General features: G+C 35.2%; 1 protein-coding gene across 10 annotated transcripts in view; it reads left to right on the top strand.

The window, feature by feature from the left end:
• SRSF11 (serine and arginine rich splicing factor 11) overlaps positions 1 to 17,037 on the top strand; it is a 38,438-nt gene extending 21,401 nt beyond the window's left edge. For 4 of the 10 annotated variants that reach the window (XM_072974206.1, XM_072974207.1, XM_072974210.1 and 1 more), the window contains 9 exons: positions 837 to 929; positions 1,771 to 1,820; positions 3,260 to 3,387; positions 5,108 to 5,189; positions 10,239 to 10,370; positions 11,994 to 12,083; positions 14,924 to 15,019; positions 15,398 to 15,536; positions 15,642 to 17,037. In XM_072974206.1, coding sequence (XP_072830307.1) covers positions 837 to 929; positions 1,771 to 1,820; positions 3,260 to 3,387; positions 5,108 to 5,189; positions 10,239 to 10,370; positions 11,994 to 12,083; positions 14,924 to 15,019; positions 15,398 to 15,536; positions 15,642 to 15,839 — 1,008 coding nt within the window. In that variant the 3' untranslated portion in view covers positions 15,840 to 17,037. Of the gene's footprint in view, positions 1 to 836; positions 930 to 1,770; positions 1,821 to 3,259; positions 3,388 to 5,107; positions 5,190 to 10,238; positions 10,371 to 11,993; positions 12,084 to 14,902; positions 15,020 to 15,397; positions 15,537 to 15,641 lie in introns of all 10 variants that reach the window. The other 6 variants (XM_072974203.1, XM_072974204.1, XM_072974211.1 and 3 more) reach the window with 3 other exon arrangements.
• Positions 17,038 to 19,386: the final 2,349 nt, after the last annotated feature.

Here is a 19,386-nt window from a genome sequence, read left to right as displayed (position 1 = left end):
TTTGTGTGCATTAAATTAATCAGAATTACGTCAAATAACATAACTTGAAGAAGAAAAGTTTAAGGAATTACTAACAAGTAACAGGAGATTACCAGGGGAGCGCTCAAGGTTCAGGAATTGCAGGTAGAGGAGTCAACCACTGCTTCTAGGCTTGAGGAAGAAAACACAAGAAAGAAACATTTATATGGGGGGGATCCTCTTCCCCCTTGAGGCTAAGATTTAAACCTCCTTCAAAAGGACAGATGGTAAAAATTTTCTATCTATCCACATTACTTGCTGAGAAGCCACCTAAGAGAATGGCACTGCAGCTCACTGAGGTGAAAGCCAGTCAGTGTCCTATGTGGCACTGCAGGAACAGAACAAGGACGTAGGAACCAGGAAGAGAAACCCCTTCCATAGTCAGTGTCCTTCCAGCTCCCCTGGCAGATAAAGCCTAACATTGGGCCAGCTGTCAGAGGAGAAGTGCTTATAAGGGTCCTGCCTTCAGTATCTTACAGCAGGGCAACAAGCGCTAGATTTGGCACTAAGAAGCAATGAGTATTTATAAATGGCACAAGAATGTATTGAGAATCTTTGTATTTTTTCTAAATTCTCATTTTAGGGATAAATGTGTGACCTGTAATAAGTGAAGAATGAGACCGTCATGTATAGCAAGGGTAGGCAAACTACAGCTCTTGGGCCAGGCCCCCATTTGTTGCCAATTTTTTTGGAACACAGCCATGCCCATTTGTTAATGGATTGTCTATAATTGCTTTTGATCTACAGTGACATAGTTAAATTAGTTGCAGCAGAGCTCACACAGCATACGGATTTAAACAAAATTTGAAATTTTGCAGATTGGCGCCGTTCCATTGGCTGCTTTGGGAGCTCCTACTCTTGATCCTGCCCTTGCTGCACTTGGGCTTCCTGGAGCAAACTTGAACTCTCAGGTATAACTTTAATACCCTTCAACTCTGAGCTCGTGTTTGTAATTAAAGGAGTTATTTCATTAAATGTTACTTAACATTTCAAGAGCAGGAAATAACTGGTTGTTATATTGTAGAAATAATTTTTTCTTAATGTAAACTTGTTAATGAGAGATTTTGAAAGTCACAGCATTATTTTTGCCCCTTGGCCATCAAAGAATTTCATTTTATAAAGTTCGAAATAGAAAGTAGTCTCACAGGAAGGCAGCATCTCATCAGTGTGTTATAAAGTCAGAATAAAAGTCATGAGAGGATGGGAACGTGGATTCATAATTCGTTTTCTTGCCACTTACTTGGAAATTTTTGTTTTCTCTCATTGCAATTTGGCTAAATTTTTTTCTGAAGTCCTTACTTTATGGAAATCTTTTGATTATTTACTGACTAACCACTTTGAGTTTTGTTTTAAATGTTCCTTTCCCTTAGTGGTAAAATAACCCAAGAGATAATAGAAACTAAACTATTTTTCTAAACTATTTTTCTAATAGTTTCTAATAGTTTTCTAATAGTTTAGAAAAATCTAAACTATTCAGCTTCATAATCTGCATATTTAACCTGATAAAGCAACTCTGGATATCTATTACTATAGTCTCTAATGTCTTTATTTTTTATTTTTTTAATGTGACTACCAGAAAACTTAATATGTCATGATAGGCTGGCATTATATTTCTGCTGGTCACCGTTGTACCTGGAATGTGTTAGTTTTGTGGGTTCACTGGGTTGTCTTAGGACATTTCAACATACTAAAAAAATTAAATAGCAGTCATTTGTTTTACGTGTTCTCACTGTTGCATTTTTGTTTTTGTAGTCTCTTGCTGCGGATCAGTTGCTGAAACTTATGAGTACTGTTGATCCCAAGTAAGGATATTTTCTTTGTTTCCATTGGTGATACAGATACAGTATGTGAATGTCTAGAGAACAGGTTTTTTTTGATAGCTGAAAGAAAGTTATCTCAAGTCATGCAATACATAATTCTGTTTCCTAGAAACAAAGGGAGAAATCCATAGGTAAGCTCATCTATAACGGTTTTGTTTTGGTGTAATTTCCTTGAAAATCATTGTAAATATAGCTTATACCAGGATGACAGGAAAAGAACTAAATGTTATCTTTAGTTGATTCGTTAAAAAGGTATATGGAGTGTCTGCTATAAGCCTCTACCTTCATAGCATTTATACTCTAGTCAGAAAGGGAGACATTAACTAGTAAAGCTATGGGAACTTATTACAGGGAGGACAATTTAGTTCAAAGGTCAGAGTAGCTAAGCCTTAGGAGATGAATAAAAAAGGAAGACACAAGTGAGGGATATACTCGCCCAAGGTAGAGGAGTAGCACATGTCACGTAATAATAGCACCTTTTAGGTACTTTGAAAAGTCCTCTTCACACTGTAACTGTTACGTTTCGTTCCTGAGATAATCACAAATTCATGAGCTGTTTTAATTGGGAATTTCTTGTTATTAAATTTGAGCTTAATGCTTCTAATTTTTAACTTGGTGAACATGGGTTGGGGCAAGACAGAATCATTTAACTGTAGTTGGTGGTGTTTTTTCCTAAAAGTTATCAGGCAAAAATCCAAGCATGTATCTACCCACCCAGCTTGTAAAATATCACTAATACAGTTGAAACTCCCTGTCTACTCATTCTTGTTTACATTTCCCACTATACCCACAAATAGCTACCATCCTCAATTTGGTGTCTACAGTATTTTGTCGCTTCTATAAACCCTTAAGGTACATCTCTAACCTTTCCACTCAGGAATTTTGTGAGTAACTTCATTGTGCTGTTGACCTCTGCTTCAGTTTTTCCCCATCTGGAAACTCAAAAGTAATACTCTTCCCCAACAAAATTATGATAATGTAGAAAGTTTTTAAATCATATGAAGGAAAGTTCTGTTAATTAAGAATCCTCCCATGTGCTAACTTTTCTTAATATGTGTTAATGGATGTTCACCGAAATCAGACTTTCCTTCTTATTTCACGTATCTCTGAACCATTTATTTGTTATTTACTTACTATTTTTGATGGAGCTACTGGGGATTGAACCCAGGACCTCGGGCATACTAAGCCTGCACTCTGCCACTGAGCTAAGCCCTCCCTCTCTAAGCCTCTTAAAATGCAGATGCTATTGTAAATATTCAGGAAGTTACTACACTATATGGTTGTACTAAAATTATGAGGGAATCCCCCCCTTTTTTCCAAGGAGTATCTTACTAAAATGGTTATACAGGAAACATTTTTATCTGAAATGCTACTGTACGCTTTTAAAATAGTTCAGACCTCATTTCTTGGTTCTGTTCCAGGTTGAATCATGTAGCTGCTGGTCTTGTTTCACCAAGTCTGAAATCAGATACCTCTAGTAAAGAGATAGAGGAAGCCATGAAAAGAGTACGAGAAGCACAGTCCCTCATTTCTGCTGCTATAGAACCAGGTGAAGTAGATTTGTGCAGTGACATTGTTCACAGACGTGTTGAGTAATACCCTAGTCATCTCAGTTTTCATACTTGATAACAGATCATGCAGTGCAGTGATTCTCATTTGGGAGCGGGCAGGTGGTATGGGGAGGGTTGTCACCTAGACTTATTTGGAAATATCTGGAGGTGCTTAGTTACCACGTTAGTAGCAACTGGGGCCAGGGATGTTGCTGAACACCCTACAGTGCACAAGACCGGTGCCTCCCACTCCCCAAACAGGGTGACTCAATTCTAGAACGTTAGTGCCTGGGATCATTTAATACTTGGCTGTGGTATTCTGGTTATTTTTAATTTATGGTTTTTTGGTTGTTTTTAATTGTTTATATTTGCCTAAGTTGGGGTAGCCTGATTGATGTTAGTCTTTTCTGTGATTGAGAAAACCTACTAAAGATGCTTCTGTTTAAGCCATTTGTTTAAAGAAAAGCAAATATGTCACTTTTGCAGATTGTCTTCTTGAGATGAAATGGTTATCCCGTTGTCTGCCTATATATATTTGGATCTTCGGTCTTGAGTTCTTTTTCCCATTAAAAATCATTTTTATTCATTTTTCCACTGTTTCTTAATACATTAGATGGGTTTCATTATGTATAGTATTGGGGAAATAATTTTAAAGTATAATGGATAAATTAATACCAAGTGTATTATGTGTGTTATCTCATTTAATCAACAAAATATTAAATAGTGCAAGGTCACATGGCATACAGTAAGAACTTTCAACAGACAGCTGGATCTGTGTACCTCCAGAGCCAGGACCCCATGCTGTAACTGTTTCTGTTTTTGTTGAAAACTCGTAACTGAAAAGACTGAAAATGATTTTTTTCTGAATTTTTTTGTCCCAAGATTTTTGTTGATTTATTAATAATAATATTTACAATAAATTGAATCCTGTTAATGAAATGATCTTAATGTAAACAAGGAACTCAATCTCAACTTTGGTAAGTCCATATATGAGGAGTGCAGTGGCTTTATTTCTCTTGTTCCGTCATAAGTTAAAGGAATTTGTGGTATTTTAAAACTAGGAAATGGTGACAGATCATTCCGGCTCTGTTCCTTGTACTTCCACAATTGAAAATTAAGAAGAGGGCTAGCTTACTAAAATTCAGTCTGTCACAGAAGCATAGTGAGAAGAGTGAATGAATCATGAATTTATGGAATTGGAGGCCCAAATATTGAGCCTGTTTATTGGACACTTTACTTAGGAAAGAAGCACAGAGCTAAGTGATGAATGAAAGAAGGAACGTTTGCTGGATCAAGAATTTAAAGTGTTTATTTTTTATTTTTACTCATTATAAACATTTTAAAAGTATCTTTTACACTTAAGTGCTGGTTGGGGAGATGTTATTAATACATACACATGTGAAGATTAAAAATTTTAATCTAGGTGAATTGTAGCTATATTTGGGAAAGTAATGGGAAAAGGGACTCCTGCTTTGAAAACCTCTAGAGAGTAAAGAATGAGAAAGTTGATTCTTTTCACAGGTTGTTTTATGGATGACACTTCACAGCCCTGTAAGTCTGACAAATGGAATAGTCAGAGGAACTTTTGGCTACCTGAACTTAAGGATTATGTATAAAAGCTGAAAATTAAGATAATAAATTCTTAGACTGACTCCAGAATGATAGTATTCGTCCCACGTGATGATCTCTAAGTCCAGATTCCTTCTCTTTTAAATCCAGATAAGAAAGAAGAAAAACGAAGGCACTCGAGGTCAAGATCACGTTCTAGGAGGAGGAGGACTCCCTCATCTTCCAGGCACAGGTTAGATGGATGGCTTTTGGTAGTTGTACCTGAGACAAAGAAATTTCTGCATGTCGTAGCCTTAATCTCCCAGCTGTTAACCTACCTAGCTCCTGGTTAAAGTGGTTTTAGTAACTACTGCTATTAGAGTGTGTGAATAAGTGCTCACACATACATAAATAGAGAAAAAGTATGGGCTACATAGATAATTAATACTTTAAAATCCAGGGATAGGAAGAAGCCACTAGGATTTGAGCACTAAAATGAATTAGTACTGTGCAAAGAGCACTGGACTTGAAACTTCTGACTTGAATTCTGTTTCTGACTTTTCACTAGACTCCTGAGACTTTTAACATGGAAGGTCGTGGTGCGACCTGCAGATTACCCATCTTAAAGCTTGAATATTTGCAGATGGCAACTTGTTACTCTTTTTTGAGATTGTTCTTTGTACTACTGGATAAACTAATTGATAGTACCCATTATTCTTCTATCCTACCTAGAGTAGGACTGAACAGGATAAAAGGATCAGTTTATTCTCCTTTTCACGTGACATCCCTGTATAAATTTGTAAGGTTCTCTAGAGCAGTGGTTCTGAAACTTGCTGGTATTAGGACCTCTTTACACTTACAGAAAATACAAGAACCCCCATTGAGCTTATTTTGTTAGTGTGGGTTACAGCTTTTGGTATTGGCTATATTAAAATTTGAAACTGTCATTTGAAATAACAATAGTAAACCCACTCATATTAATATAGCTTTGAAACAAAACTTTTCAAAAAAAATTTAAAGAATGGCTTTGTTTTACTTTTTTGCAAGTTTCATTAATTTTTAGCTTAATGGAAGACATGTACAGGATTCTGCATTCAACTTACTGCAGTGTATCTTGGTTCATATATGTAGAAAATCTGGCTTTACACAAATATGTAGTGAGAAGAGGGAACCGTAATTTTTATAATCTTTTCAGGTAATTGTGAGTAGTGTGGAATCTGAAACCATAATAATATGCCAAAATACCTTTTATATTCTGTTACTTTAAAATCTATTGATCTTTGTTATACATGGAGCGGATCTTTTTCCCAGGCATGCTTTAGTAAGATTATATATTGGTAGTTTGGAAAGTAATTGATCTATTGCATTATTCAAGTTTTCAAATGTTGACGCATTATGTTACACAGTAACAAAAAATGACTTGGTAATATCACCACACCCTTTTAAGTATTAGGAAGCTATCAAGTTCACAATGGTGGGTTCAGGTTTTCCAAATTTTAATTTTCTCTTCTTGAATGCTCAGGTTTTATCATTGGCAACAAATTAGATTGTTTTCCTTAAAATGATAAACTATTCATTTTTCATGAAAATATCTGCCAAATATCTAAGTCTGAACAACCATGTTCAGTTCTTTGAATTAAAAGTGATATTTCATGGCCAAAGCAATAGGGTAAGCTCACACTCAGTCACACAAGTGTCTTCCTCCATAGTCTTCAGACTTTAGTGAGTATCAGAAGAAAGGATTTATGGATACTTGGATTTCATTACACAGAATACTGCTGAAGGGACTAGATTTAAAATTATGAGTCAATAGTAATTCTGTAATAGTACTCAAGGAACTAGATTTAATAAAATTAGTAGTTTTTATTGCTCTATCAGACATTCTTAATGAAAATGGTGAAATTTTTTTTCATTATTTTGTTTTTGCTGTTTTGTTTCTTTCATTTAAGTGCCAGTGAAGAATACTGTGATAGAGAAGTTCAGTTGCCACTACCTTGATTTAAGGAAATGCAGCACTTTTACACCACTGTTGCTTTTGCACATTAGTGTAAATGTCAACAGTGGAAAAGGCAAATAATACCTTGTTATTATTTTGGAAATAATTTTGACCTCATGCACCCCATAACATGAAGTCATTTCTTAGACTGTCCATTTGGCTGCTGTAACATAATACCACAGACTGAGTAGGTGGCTTATAAACATTTGAAATTTATTTCTCACTGTTCTGGAGCCTAGGAAGTCCAAGATCAGTGTGCCAGCAAATTTACTGTGTGGTGAAGACCTGCCTCCTCATTTGTAAGTCCACTGTCTCCTTGCTGTGTCCTCACATAGTGGAATGGGTGAGGGGTCTCTGAGATGGTTTTCATAAGGGCATTAGTTCTGCTCATCAAAGCTGCACCTTCATAATCCAATCACCCTTAAAGGCCCCTACCTTATAATGTCATTACATTGGGGGTTTGGTTTCACATAAGAATATTGGAGGACACAAAAATTCAGTCTGTGGCAGAATGTTACAACGTTGTTGTATCTGGTATGTCTGTCACTCACCTTCCTCCAGCCCATCTTATTCTTAAAGATGTATTTCAGAAACCCAAATCTAGGACATGTCGCAGCTCTATTAAGCCTTTAGAATCTCCCTATTGCCTCAAGTTGATACATAAAACCTCAGAATGGTGTTCAGGGTACTCTGCTGTTCAGCTTGGCTTAATCTTTCCACACTTGCCATTTACCATTTGAAAACTGCTAACCTCATTACTATATTTATGGTGATCTGTGATCATGATCTTTGATGTTACTATTGCAAAAAGATTACAGCTTACTGAAGGCTCCAGTGATATTTAGCAGTTTTTAACAATAAAGTATTTTTAAATTAAAGCATGTACATTGTTTTTTAGACGATACTATTGCACATGTAGTAGACTGTATTATGGTATAAACATAACTTGTATATGTACTGGAAAAACAGATTTCATTGTGACTCACTTTATTGTGATATTCAGTTTATTATGGTAGTTTGGAAGCAAACCCACAGTATCTCTGAGCTATGCCTGCTTTTAGAATCCTAACCTTCTAGGTCAAGTACTCTCATGGCTTAGTTAAACACTTAAAAACACTTCAAAAGGAGAACCTATATCTAAGTTCTTCTGTATATACTAGGAAAATGCTAAGACTTTTCCAATTTTAATTTAATTAATGACCAGTGGGAAATAACAGTGAAACATTTATTTCCCTGAACAAAGTGCTTTTGGACACTTGTAGTAATGTATCATAGCAGAAAGATAATTATGAGTTTGTGGTATTTTACACATCTTGGCATATAAAATGACCATCATTTTCAATAAGCTTTTTTCTTAAATATGTAATAATCTATATCTTTCTAATATTTATAGGCTTATACAAACTAGTAAATGTGTGAAAGTGGCTTTGCAGTACAATAGTTTTGAAAAATAACTGTTTTCAGGACCTTACAGTAAACAGATCGATGCAATGCCTCTGCTTATTAGATTTTTTAAGCTATTTTGTAGTATTAATCACTGTATTTAGAAAGAAACCTGCAAGAATGTGCTTAATGATTCCCTTCTTCTATAGCTGTTTTTTTTATGTTCATTAAAGGTAGGATAAACGTGTAACACAGTTTAGCTAAAGTGATTTTTGACTTAAAGGTTTCTTAAAACCAGAATCATCAAAAGATGATTAATACTTAATTCTAATAGCATCAGTTTTGGTTTCCCAGAAATTTTTTAAATTCTTAATAAGAAGGTGATAATTTTGATATTTCATAGGGTCAATATTTCACTCAAAATATGTTAGTAGTACCTTTTGTTGAAGTCGGGCACTATAATAATTGCTCCAAGGGTATAGTAGTAAGATAGACATACATACGCCCGTCCTTATGGAGCTTACAGAAAGGTAGGTAAGCATTACATGAAAATTTCCTAGGATAGAGACATGTTATTGAGAAAGATTGTTTTAGTAAATAGTTTCAAAAGTAAGATCAAAAATGAGATGAATAAAATAAAAATATTGACTCTGATGATAACACCTAATAATGGGTCTTGAAACGAGTGTTGTGGAGAATGATGGCAGCAGATGCTGTATTAGCACATCAGTAGGAGCAAAGAAGGAAGTCAGTAATGGATGTCTGTAGTAAGGCACTGGCCTGGACTTCATAATTTCATTTAAATTACAACTATTCTGTCCTGTAGGTGCTGTTGTTTTTCTTCCCTGAAATAATAGGCTGAAAGAGGTTAAATAATGAATGGCCTTATTAACTGGCTTAAAAATGAGATTTGAACACAAATCTTTTTGCATTTCTAAAAATGTACATCCTCTGGCACTTAGAAAAAGTGAAGGCAGAATGTTTAGACTATATTTGAAATTTTTCATGAAAAGGGGTTGAATGGTTCAATAGGGAGTTAAATGACCAAGTCTAAGCAAAGAACTGCAGTTTATTTTTAATTATTCTTAAAATCAAATGGAATAAAATATAGGAAGGAGGATCAATGGCATCAAAAGTTTAATGGGGCTTCTTAAGCCCTGTTAGAGAAAGTATAGAAAGTTAGGGGGTGGGGTGGGTGCGGTATGTGGTAGGCACAAAAAGTAACATCTCTTACATGTCAGGAAAGAGATGATCATGTAGAGACAGTGAGACACATAAGAGTAAAAGAGGTAGCTTGTACTGAATTATGTAAATCTGTATAAGGCCTGCATTGCTTAGATTTCTTTTAAATGATCAAAGAAGTGGGATTTATTTCAGAGACCAACAGTTAGAAATCATAGAAGGCAACAAACTATGTGATTTTTATTTTTTAAATGGGAATAATATTCCTGTTGGGAAGGAGGAAACTTTATTAGGTGTATTATGAGGGTATTTGTGAAGTATAAATAAGTATTTGATAATTGATAGATTTAACTTGGCATAATAAGGACTCAAGACAGAAATGCTGTGTAATTGTGAAACGATTCACATGAGTTAGATATTTTTTATTTTCCTTCTCTGACAGTATTTTTAAGTTTGAAGTGAAATTTCAGTGGTCATAGAAGGACTGATGTGATAGGTTGTGCAAAAGATTAAAAGATGAGGAATTAAAAGATGTTAAAAGATGTTGCTAATTTCTAGGGTATCACAGATATTTATTATGTGAAACAAATAAGTAATGGCAGGAAGTGGCAGGAAATGACCCTCACTGATGGCTAGCCCGTATGTCTGAGTCTTTTCTCTGATGCTTATATGAAATAGTCAGAAACAGAGCTCGTCTTTTTACATTAGTACATATGTATTTGCTTCTTTTTACATTATTAGGCGGTCAAGAAGCAGATCAAGAAGGCGATCACATTCTAAGTCAAGGAGTAGGCGACGATCTAAAAGTCCAAGACGGAGAAGATCTCATTCCAGAGAGAGAGGGAGAAGGTCAAGGAGCACATCAAAAAACAGGTATAGTAGACTGTTAACACTGAGTGGGAAGGGAAATTTTAGAGTTCTCAACACCCCTAGATACTGCTGCTTAATGACAAAAGAGGTGATAGAAGATAGGATTAGACTGAGGGAGAAACTACAGTTTGAGGAGGCTAGCCTTGTTTTCTTGTGCTCCTTTGTAAACTTGAGGTTCCACTTACAGCTGAAGGCCTAGAGAAGATTTCTCTGTGGTACAGTTTCCTAGCTGGCCTACTGCCTTCTTTCCCTTCCTCCTTTCTGTTAAAAAACCATTGCTAAGGATTTAGTATCGCCAGCCATTCTTAGTATGCCGTTAAAGTGAGGATTCATTAAAAACAAACATCTCCACTGTAACATTTTATTTCAGCTTAAACATTCATTCAGTATTCTGCTTTTTCATATAGGGACAAACGCTTTTAAATTAGTAGGCCTAGTCGTGAGTGACACATACCGGATCACTGTGTTTTCATTTGAACCACCTTTAAAGTGTCAAGAAAACTCTTGTCACTTGAAACTACCTAGATTTTTCTTTTTCCCCATTTATAATTGTCACATAGTACAATTTCACAGCACTTTTTTTCAGCATCTGTCCTTTATCTTTTTTTTAAATATTTGCCTTAATTTTCTAGAAGCAGCTTTGTATTTTATACTACTTCATCCATTTGTATATTTAATTATGTAATTAAAATAATAAAGACCACTGGCTGGGGTGGGTGGGCAACAAAATTTATTCTTGGTAAGCATTTAGCTCAACTGGGAACAGAAGTTCTAAGATAGCTTTACTGAGTGTTCAGCCTCTAACGAGGCTTTTAGTCATGTTTTAGAGTTAGTCATCTCTTCAGTCAGTCAGTCAAATAAACAAGCTTAATGAAACATCTACTATAAAAGAGCAACTAGGCATGCCTTCCTCAAGGAACTTTCCAAAGCGATACTTTAATCTCTATAGTTACAGAATAATTTAAAATAGGTTGTATTTATGGGTATAAGGGACTTACACTTATTTAATTACCTTTTGCCTGGAACCTTGGGGAGAATAGTGGTCTTGGGGAGAAAAAAAATGCTTGGGGAATAAAAGAAAACTTAGAAGATTCCTCAAAAGATTTAGAGTTGAAGTATGGTTGTAGTGCTAGCCCATTATGATGTTTTTTTCTAGTAACATTGAATTGCTCTGAATGTGTAGCAGCAGGAGAAAAGTTAGAAGGTTGGCTTTGTCTGTGATAGAGGTTAGTTAACATGGAGAGTATGTTTTGGTACAATAACTGATAATGTTGATAATTAATTTTGGTAGTGCTTTATGGGTTTGGGCCTGACAGGGGACTTAGAGTCATGGTTGGGAAACTGATAATCAGCTGAGAGAGAAAAAAGAGTGCTAAAGAGCCTACAGAAAATTATTTGGACTATCAGTGTTTATTACCAGACACTCCAGGAAACTGGCCATTTTTTTTTTATTTAAGTTGCTTACCACAAATATGCCACTTGTTACTATTTCTGTAGTTTCTCTCAGAATAAAACTTTAAGAGTAGGATTAGATTTGGTTGTACTTTTGTTTTTATTTGTAGTGCAGTATAAATTTATATCAGCTGAATCTTCTAAATACATTCATAAGTTGTGTTCATTTACTAGAGACAAAAAGAAAGAAGACAAAGAAAAGAAACGTTCCAAAACACCACCAAAAAGTTACAGCACAGCCAGACGTTCCAGAAGTGCAAGCAGGTAGGGTTGTATTGTGAATTCATGCCTTTTATTTTTTTAACTTGGTTTGCAAGAATAACAGTAGGCTGTGAACGTGAAGTGTTTTCCATCACATAGCCACATCTTCAGCAGTGAAGGCTTTCAAAGGTAGTTTGTGAAGAATAACCTAAAGTTCATCTTTTTTTTTCACTTAGTATTTAATGGTGTAAAGTGTATTTAAAATGACATGGAATTCAACAGAGGTCATTTTTTCTGTTTGGTCTGTGCATTTCACATCCTAGTTTGAATTGTTTGTGTTTTGTTTTTTTTTCCCCAAAAAACATTTACGTTTTAATGGCTAAAAGATACTGCATTACTACATTAAATTTATTTTATTACAGTAAGTTATATTTAAAATATCTACATGTTAATATTCAAAATTTTCCCACACATAGTGATTTGTTGATAAAATAATTGGAGGCAATGCAGGTTCTGATTTGTGTCTTTCTTAGAATAGTTACTCTGTCTTTAACCTGCTGTAGTGAAAATTCAGTGTTGCAAACTTTCTCTTCAGAAAATATATTTTTCACACTTAACATGGAATTCCTATGATAGTAGTAAGGGTTGGCCATACTTAATTCCATTTTCTTCCAATCTAGTTTACACGTTTTACCGCAGTGTTTGTTTTCTTAATCTTGATTAAATTCACTAGGAGGTTCACACTGTATATAAAAATTAACTCAAAACGGACAAAAGACTTAAATGTAAAAGCTTAAACTAAGAACCTCTTAAAAGAAAACACAAGTAAAACTTTATGACCTTGAATTTGGCAGTGATTCCCTGGATGACCAAAAGTACAAGCAACAAAATAAAAATAGATAAGTTGGGGATGATCAAAACTAAAAACATCTGTGTTTTGAAGAACACTGTTGAGAAAGTAAAGACAACCCACAGAGTTCTAGAAAAGTATTTGCAAATTATATTCCAATGAGGGACTTGGATCTAGATTATGTAAAGAACTGTTACAACTCAGTCACACAAAGAGAGAGAACCCAGTTTAAAATGGGCGAAAGATGTGACATTTCTCTGAGGAAGATATGCAGGCTTTCAGTAAGCAAATGAAAAGATAGATGTTCCACATTAGTCATCTGGGAAAATGCAAACCAAAACCACGTGGCAGCCACGAGAGAGGTGATGGCTCGTGTTGGTGAGGATGTGGAGAAAATGAACTCCCTACATTGCTGGTGTATCGTGCAGCTGCTTTAGGAAACAGTTTTGGCGGTTCCTAAAAAGGTTAAAACATAAGAGTTTTTTGACACAGCAGTTTTAGTCCTAGGGATGTGCCCAAGAGAACCAAAACCTTGTACACAGGTGTTCGTAGCAGCATTGTTCATAACCCAAATGTTCACTAACACAGGTAGACAAAATTGTACGTTCCTACAACAGAATATTATTCAGCAGTAAAAGGAACAGAAAAGCGCTGATACACTTTACAATACGGATGAGCCTTACAAACATTATGCCAGGTGAAAGAAACCAGTCACAAAGGACCACAGATTACATGATTCCGTTCATATGAAATGTCCAGAATTGGTAAATCTGTAAAGACAAAGTAGATTAGTGGTTGGAGTATGATAGCTAAAGGATACGGGGTTCCTTTTCAGGGTGTTGAATATTGTTTTTAAATATATATTTAAAAAATGAAACCAGATAAAAGTGCCCAAGGAAATGCCAGACCAGGTCTAAGGGGACAAAGGGGCGTAAAAGGTGGGATATGCAGTATGTATTTTTATGTCTTAAAAACTAGAGGCATATTTTTGTCTGTTGCCTTATTTAATGGACTTACTCATGAGTACCTTACCCTGCTTAATTATTGGATTATTCTAAATTATGGCATATTCTGTACATTTTTATTGAATACCTACTATGTGTTTGCAAATGTATTACAGTATATCGGGGGCACAGAAATACAGTATAGAAAACATCTTTTCCACATAGGGGGTTTGGAGTGTTGGTTACATAAAGCAGTAATAGAAAGTAGGAGGTACACAATCCTGGCAAACTCAGTAAATACTTGATGAAGGAACAGTTGTCTGTAATGTTTCCAGGACAAGGGGTCACAGGGCTTGTAAGGTGGTTTTTATTGTCTTCAGCTCCATTTGGAAGCTCAGTGAAGACAGCTGAACGTGTAGGGCTTTATTTTTTTGTTTTCTTTGTGCCAAAGTTATATAATAGTCATCTTTCAGTTCTTACAGTTTTTGAAAATAATGACAGAAATAGAATTTTTTTTTAAATCAAAATTTAAAGAGGTGGCGGGGACATCTTAAAGCTGACTGCTCAGAGCAGGAGCTGAAGTAGGGCCGTGGTTTGCGGGACACCGGGGAGTTAGCCTGCTCTCTGTTACCACTAATTCTAGTTCTCTGAATTTTACTTAATGATTTAAAATTAACGTTGGATTTTGTTAGCAACAGCCTTTCATGTCACAACATCTCATCCTGTGTTCTGGCCACTGAATGAGTCTAAACATTCCTTAAATAATAATTTACTTCAGACTGTTCTTCCTTAAATTAGAATTTTTGTTAATCAGTTCTTCCTCAGGTTTAACATTTCTGATGTTATAATAATGACATAATGTCTGAGAAGAATTGCTATAAATTAGGGTTTTCTTGAAGGCATTAAAGGCACATAGTTGCAAAGAGAATTGTAGTTTTTTATTATTCATTTGATTCTTCAGCTCAAAGCAGTATTTGAAAAAAGCATCTTTCATTTATCAGAAGCCTGTTCCTAGTGGAGCTCCATGGTAGACACATGTGCTATGATGTGTCTGCGATTTGGGGATAATACTGTATTTTAAAGTCTAGCTTGCACATTTGTGGTTCTAGAGAGAGGAGACGACGGCGAAGCAGAAGCGGCACAAGGTCTCCTAAGAAGCCCAGGTCTCCCAAGAGAAAGCTGTCTCGCTCACCATCCCCTAGGAGGTAAGAATATTGGTCATTTAGATCCATCCTGTTTTTCGGAAACTGTCCTAGAGTTTTTCTTCCTGTTCAGGAATTCAAGTGCTAAGGACATGTTGATGTGTTCCTTCATGATCTGAGACTGTGTTCTAATACGCTGCACCCAGGACTGGGCAGTTTAGACCTGTAACCAGGTTTTAGTCTCCCTGCCTGTGTTACTTGTGGACAGCTTGTATCCAGTGATTTGAAACTGAATCTTTGCTGTCCTCTTTACAGCGAGCAAACTTAGGTCAAGCTCATCATTAAACAAGTATAAACTTACCACTACTTAATTAATGATGAAACTTCTTGAGCAGTTCCTTTCAGGCGTCTTGTTTTAAGAACATTTTACTGTCATCCTAGACATAAAAAGGAGAAGAAGAAAGATAAAGACAAAGAAAGAAGCAGGGATGAAAGAGAACGATCCACAAGCAAGAAGAAGAAAAGCAAAGATAAGGAAAAGGAACGGGAAAGAAAATCAGAAAGTGATAAAGATGTGAAAGTATGTTTACAAACTAATTTATTTTGGTGTTTTGGGTGATGCTGGTACTTTAAAGAAGTGTTTATGCTGTGAAGACGTTTACTTTTATTATTCTCCTTGGCAAAGCAGGTTACACGGGATTACGATGAAGAGGAGCAGGGGTATGACAGTGAGAAGGAGAAAAAAGAGGAAAAGAAACCAACAGAACCAGGTTCCCCTAAAACAAAAGAATGTTCTGTGGAAAAGGGAGCGGGTGATTCACTAAGAGAATCCAAAGTGAATGGGGATGATCATCATGAAGAAGATATGGATATGAGTGACTGAGTATCAGCTCTGTGGGAATCCAACTGTATACATGCATCAGTGTCATTCCTTTGTGTGATTTCTTAATGCTGTATTTGTTCATCTCAAACCTTAGATGTACACAGCTCTGAGTTATAAATGGTTACAAAGCTCCTGGTGTTGATACTAGTTTTTACATCCAAAGCTTTTAGAAAATGATACGTGGGTGACCAGTTCTTGACAGGGTGAAATCTGATTGAGTAGCCAAGCAGTCTTCCTGTGCTGGTGCTGCTTCGTGACAAGGATGAGAGGCTGCATGCATCTACAGCAGGCATGGGTTGTTTATGTTGTATGATCTCCTTTATTAAGTAAGTTCACTTATAGTCTATTTCTAGAATTTGATTCATTGCCGTAATAGGGCCATGTAGGGAATGCACTGATTGCATGTTAATTGTGGCAGGAATATCCTAAATGTCATTAAAGTCCTCCAACATGATGGATCTATTTATGGTCTTGTTTGTTGACTTGACAAATTAACATTCTTATAGTTACATCTGGAAATGAGCATTTGAAATAGATAATCCTTTAAGCCTTGTGGCTAAATTTTTGTGGCTTTTGTTTAACTTTGAAAGGTTATATATGCACTAACCTTTTTTGATGGCTATAATTAGGCTTTAATTACAGAAACAAGATTTCAAATGAAACTGTCTTTGGCAGTAAGTTAAATAGCATATTTTGAAGCAGAGTTGTATACTTTTTCATAAGGTGTTTGGGAATTTTTTTTTCCTGAAATAATTTATTCCACAGCTACATCAGTGAAAGCTATCTGCCTATCCTGAAGTCCATCTGTAAAAGAAAGTTATTTCTTGTCCTGATTTTCAATTTTCCACCCTTTTATTAATTTGTTTTAATCTCAGTGTTGGAAAAAGGGGATAGTGCATTTTAAATTGACCTTCATATGCTTTTAAAATAAGACAAATCTACTTGATAATGTACTTTTTATTTGATCTCAAGTTGTATAAAGCCAATAAATTTTGTGTTACTGTTACTGCAGTAGTAATCTTATGCACACAGTGATTCCATGTTAAATGCGAAGTAGTTAGGCAACTGTTTTCTTACAGGAGTTTCCAAGCTTCACTTTTGTGCAGTAAAAACAAAAGTAGGCTACAGTCTGTGCCATGTTGATGTACAGTTTCTGAAATTGTTTTACAAGACTTTGATAATAAAACCCTTAAACTTATGTTATGTTCCTGTAAAACCGTATTTGTATTTATTTACGCTGTTGAATGTATGACATTTACCTCATTCATTTTACAAATCAAGTTCTTTCCCCTTTGAACTCACATTTTAATATAGTAATAAGATGAAATCCATCACTGTAGTGATTAGTTGCCATCAGAATTGTCAAAATTGGTTTAAGGTCTATCTAAAACAGTCTTTTTCTAAGTGTAATTTTATTATATTTTGGGTGTAGGACTTGGGTTGAGTAAAGCAGTGAACTTTAGGATGAACAAATGATCTCACCTGTATCTAGTAAATTTATATTTTTGGTGAATATGAACATACTTTTCTGAAATAGTATAGAAACTCAATGATCTGTATCTATTGTACAGGACTAAATAGTGTATATTTATTCGTTTATGAAATGAGTAGTGTCTGGTGGCTGGGATTAAGGGGAAAATGAGACTTGGAATTGTAGCTTTTATCCAAGTTGGAGTATAAATTTTTTTTTTTACTTTTAAAATTGAAATGCCATATAGACAAGCTGCATTGTTTTTACAGTTTGTAGTAACTTTTTAAAGATTTTATGAAAAGGAATTTTGTCTATAGTGAGTAAGAAGTTGTAGTAATGGTCCTAATCACTGCATTTTTAAACACAAGGTTGAATGCAAATGACATTTCTTTAAAGTTACAAAAAAATTTTAGAAAAAAATTTAAAGGTTGAACCATATGACGTCACTTTTGTAAGTCAAAAACAAAATATTGGCAGTTTCACTTGGTTAAACCTAGTATTAGTCAATTCTATTCCCTTACTTGTAATCTCTGAATAAAAGTATGCTAACTTGGCAAAAGGGATTAAGAATTTTTTGGCTTTAAAACAGTGCCACTTACAAGATACTACAGTGAAGGGAGTCCATACTTAGTTTATTTTCAATGAATATTTATGCACAAAGGTAGGGCTGCGGTAGGACACGAGCCTTTAACACAGAAAACCAGTCAAAATCAAGTGAACACTGCCTCCACACTGAGTTTTGTTCTGTATTTGTTAGTATAAATGATTAAAAAATAAAAGTGGTTTTGTTAGAAAAATGTTTGTGCTATTTATTTGCTTAAATTCTTCAAGAGTAAGTGAGGTAGTGGCTATGTAGGAGTCCAGTCATGAATCTGAGCTTCATTTACAGCTGCAGAGACGTCTGTTTCTTACCTTCCTTTTCCTGTCAGTACCAAGTGGGAGTGAAACCTACCTTTGCAAAGTCGTTGGTAATTAGGAAAAAAAAACGTAGCCCTGTGTGCCTAGGTCAGTAAACGGTATCTGCAGCTTAATTACGGAGCTTTTTCAAAACTATAATAATTTAGTTTGGGATAATGTTTTGGAAAAAGCACCTTAACTGCATGCAGATAAGGCTTCGAGAAGGCTGTGTAGCCCTTTACGTTTTTGTGAAGATGAGTTTTGGATAATAAGCTTCCTAGTAGTGCTCATACGTGGAGGGTAGAAAAATGTTAGTTACCTGGGGAAAGGAAAACAAACTGGACTTCTGCTAGAACAGTAAAAACTTAACTTTACATTAACCTTGGAGTTGCATCTTGAAACAGGTTCTGGTGTGGGTGTCATAGCCTTCGCAAGACTTCCTTGGAGAAACAATACCACTTTCTTCAGATTAAGTGGTTTATGCTGTTTGAAGATTGATACACATCCTTTAAGTTGGAATTGAGAGTTCTGTTCCTTTTGTCTCAAATCTAATACATTTCATTCCTGTGCTATCTGAAGTATTTCTCAAGTGCATGTGACGGTTGTGTTTAAATACGGATTTAATGGAACTGCTACTGCTGTTTCTAAGCATCCAGAATATGTCTGTTCCTAAGGCTTTATTATAGAGGTAGAGAGACTAATTCTGGAGTTGCTGATTTTTGAGTCTGTTTTATTTTTGTTCCCATTTTCACTTTATAATATAAAGTGTATGTGAAATTCATTTAGACATTCTTTAGCAAAGTAACTTTCGTGAGAACCATGCTAATTCTTTACCAGTGAGAATATTCTTAAGAATATACTTAAAGTTTATAGTGTTACTTAGCAAGCTAAGAATTTACAGAGAAAGGATCTTAATAAACTTTTTTAAATGATGTCCTTATAAAAATCACTGGGGAAGTGACATGTTCACATTCTTTACAAAAGTCTCACTTTGTAAAGGTTATTTTTCCAGTGCAGTCACTACAATTAGTATCATACCGTTTTTTAAAAGCTAGTTAGCTAAACACTATGATTTGTGCATATGAACTTGAAGGCTAGGGTCACAGTTTCAAGAGTGAAATGTTCCAAATGATGTTTAGTATTACTGTTCAGTTACCTCAATGTGAAATTTTATCAATA

Source organism: Vicugna pacos, chromosome 13 (genome assembly GCF_048564905.1).
Source record: "Vicugna pacos chromosome 13, VicPac4, whole genome shotgun sequence".
NCBI lineage: Eukaryota > Metazoa > Chordata > Mammalia > Artiodactyla > Camelidae > Vicugna > Vicugna pacos.
Note: the sequence above shows the minus strand (reverse complement) of the source record. Positions and strands in the feature narration are given on the sequence as shown.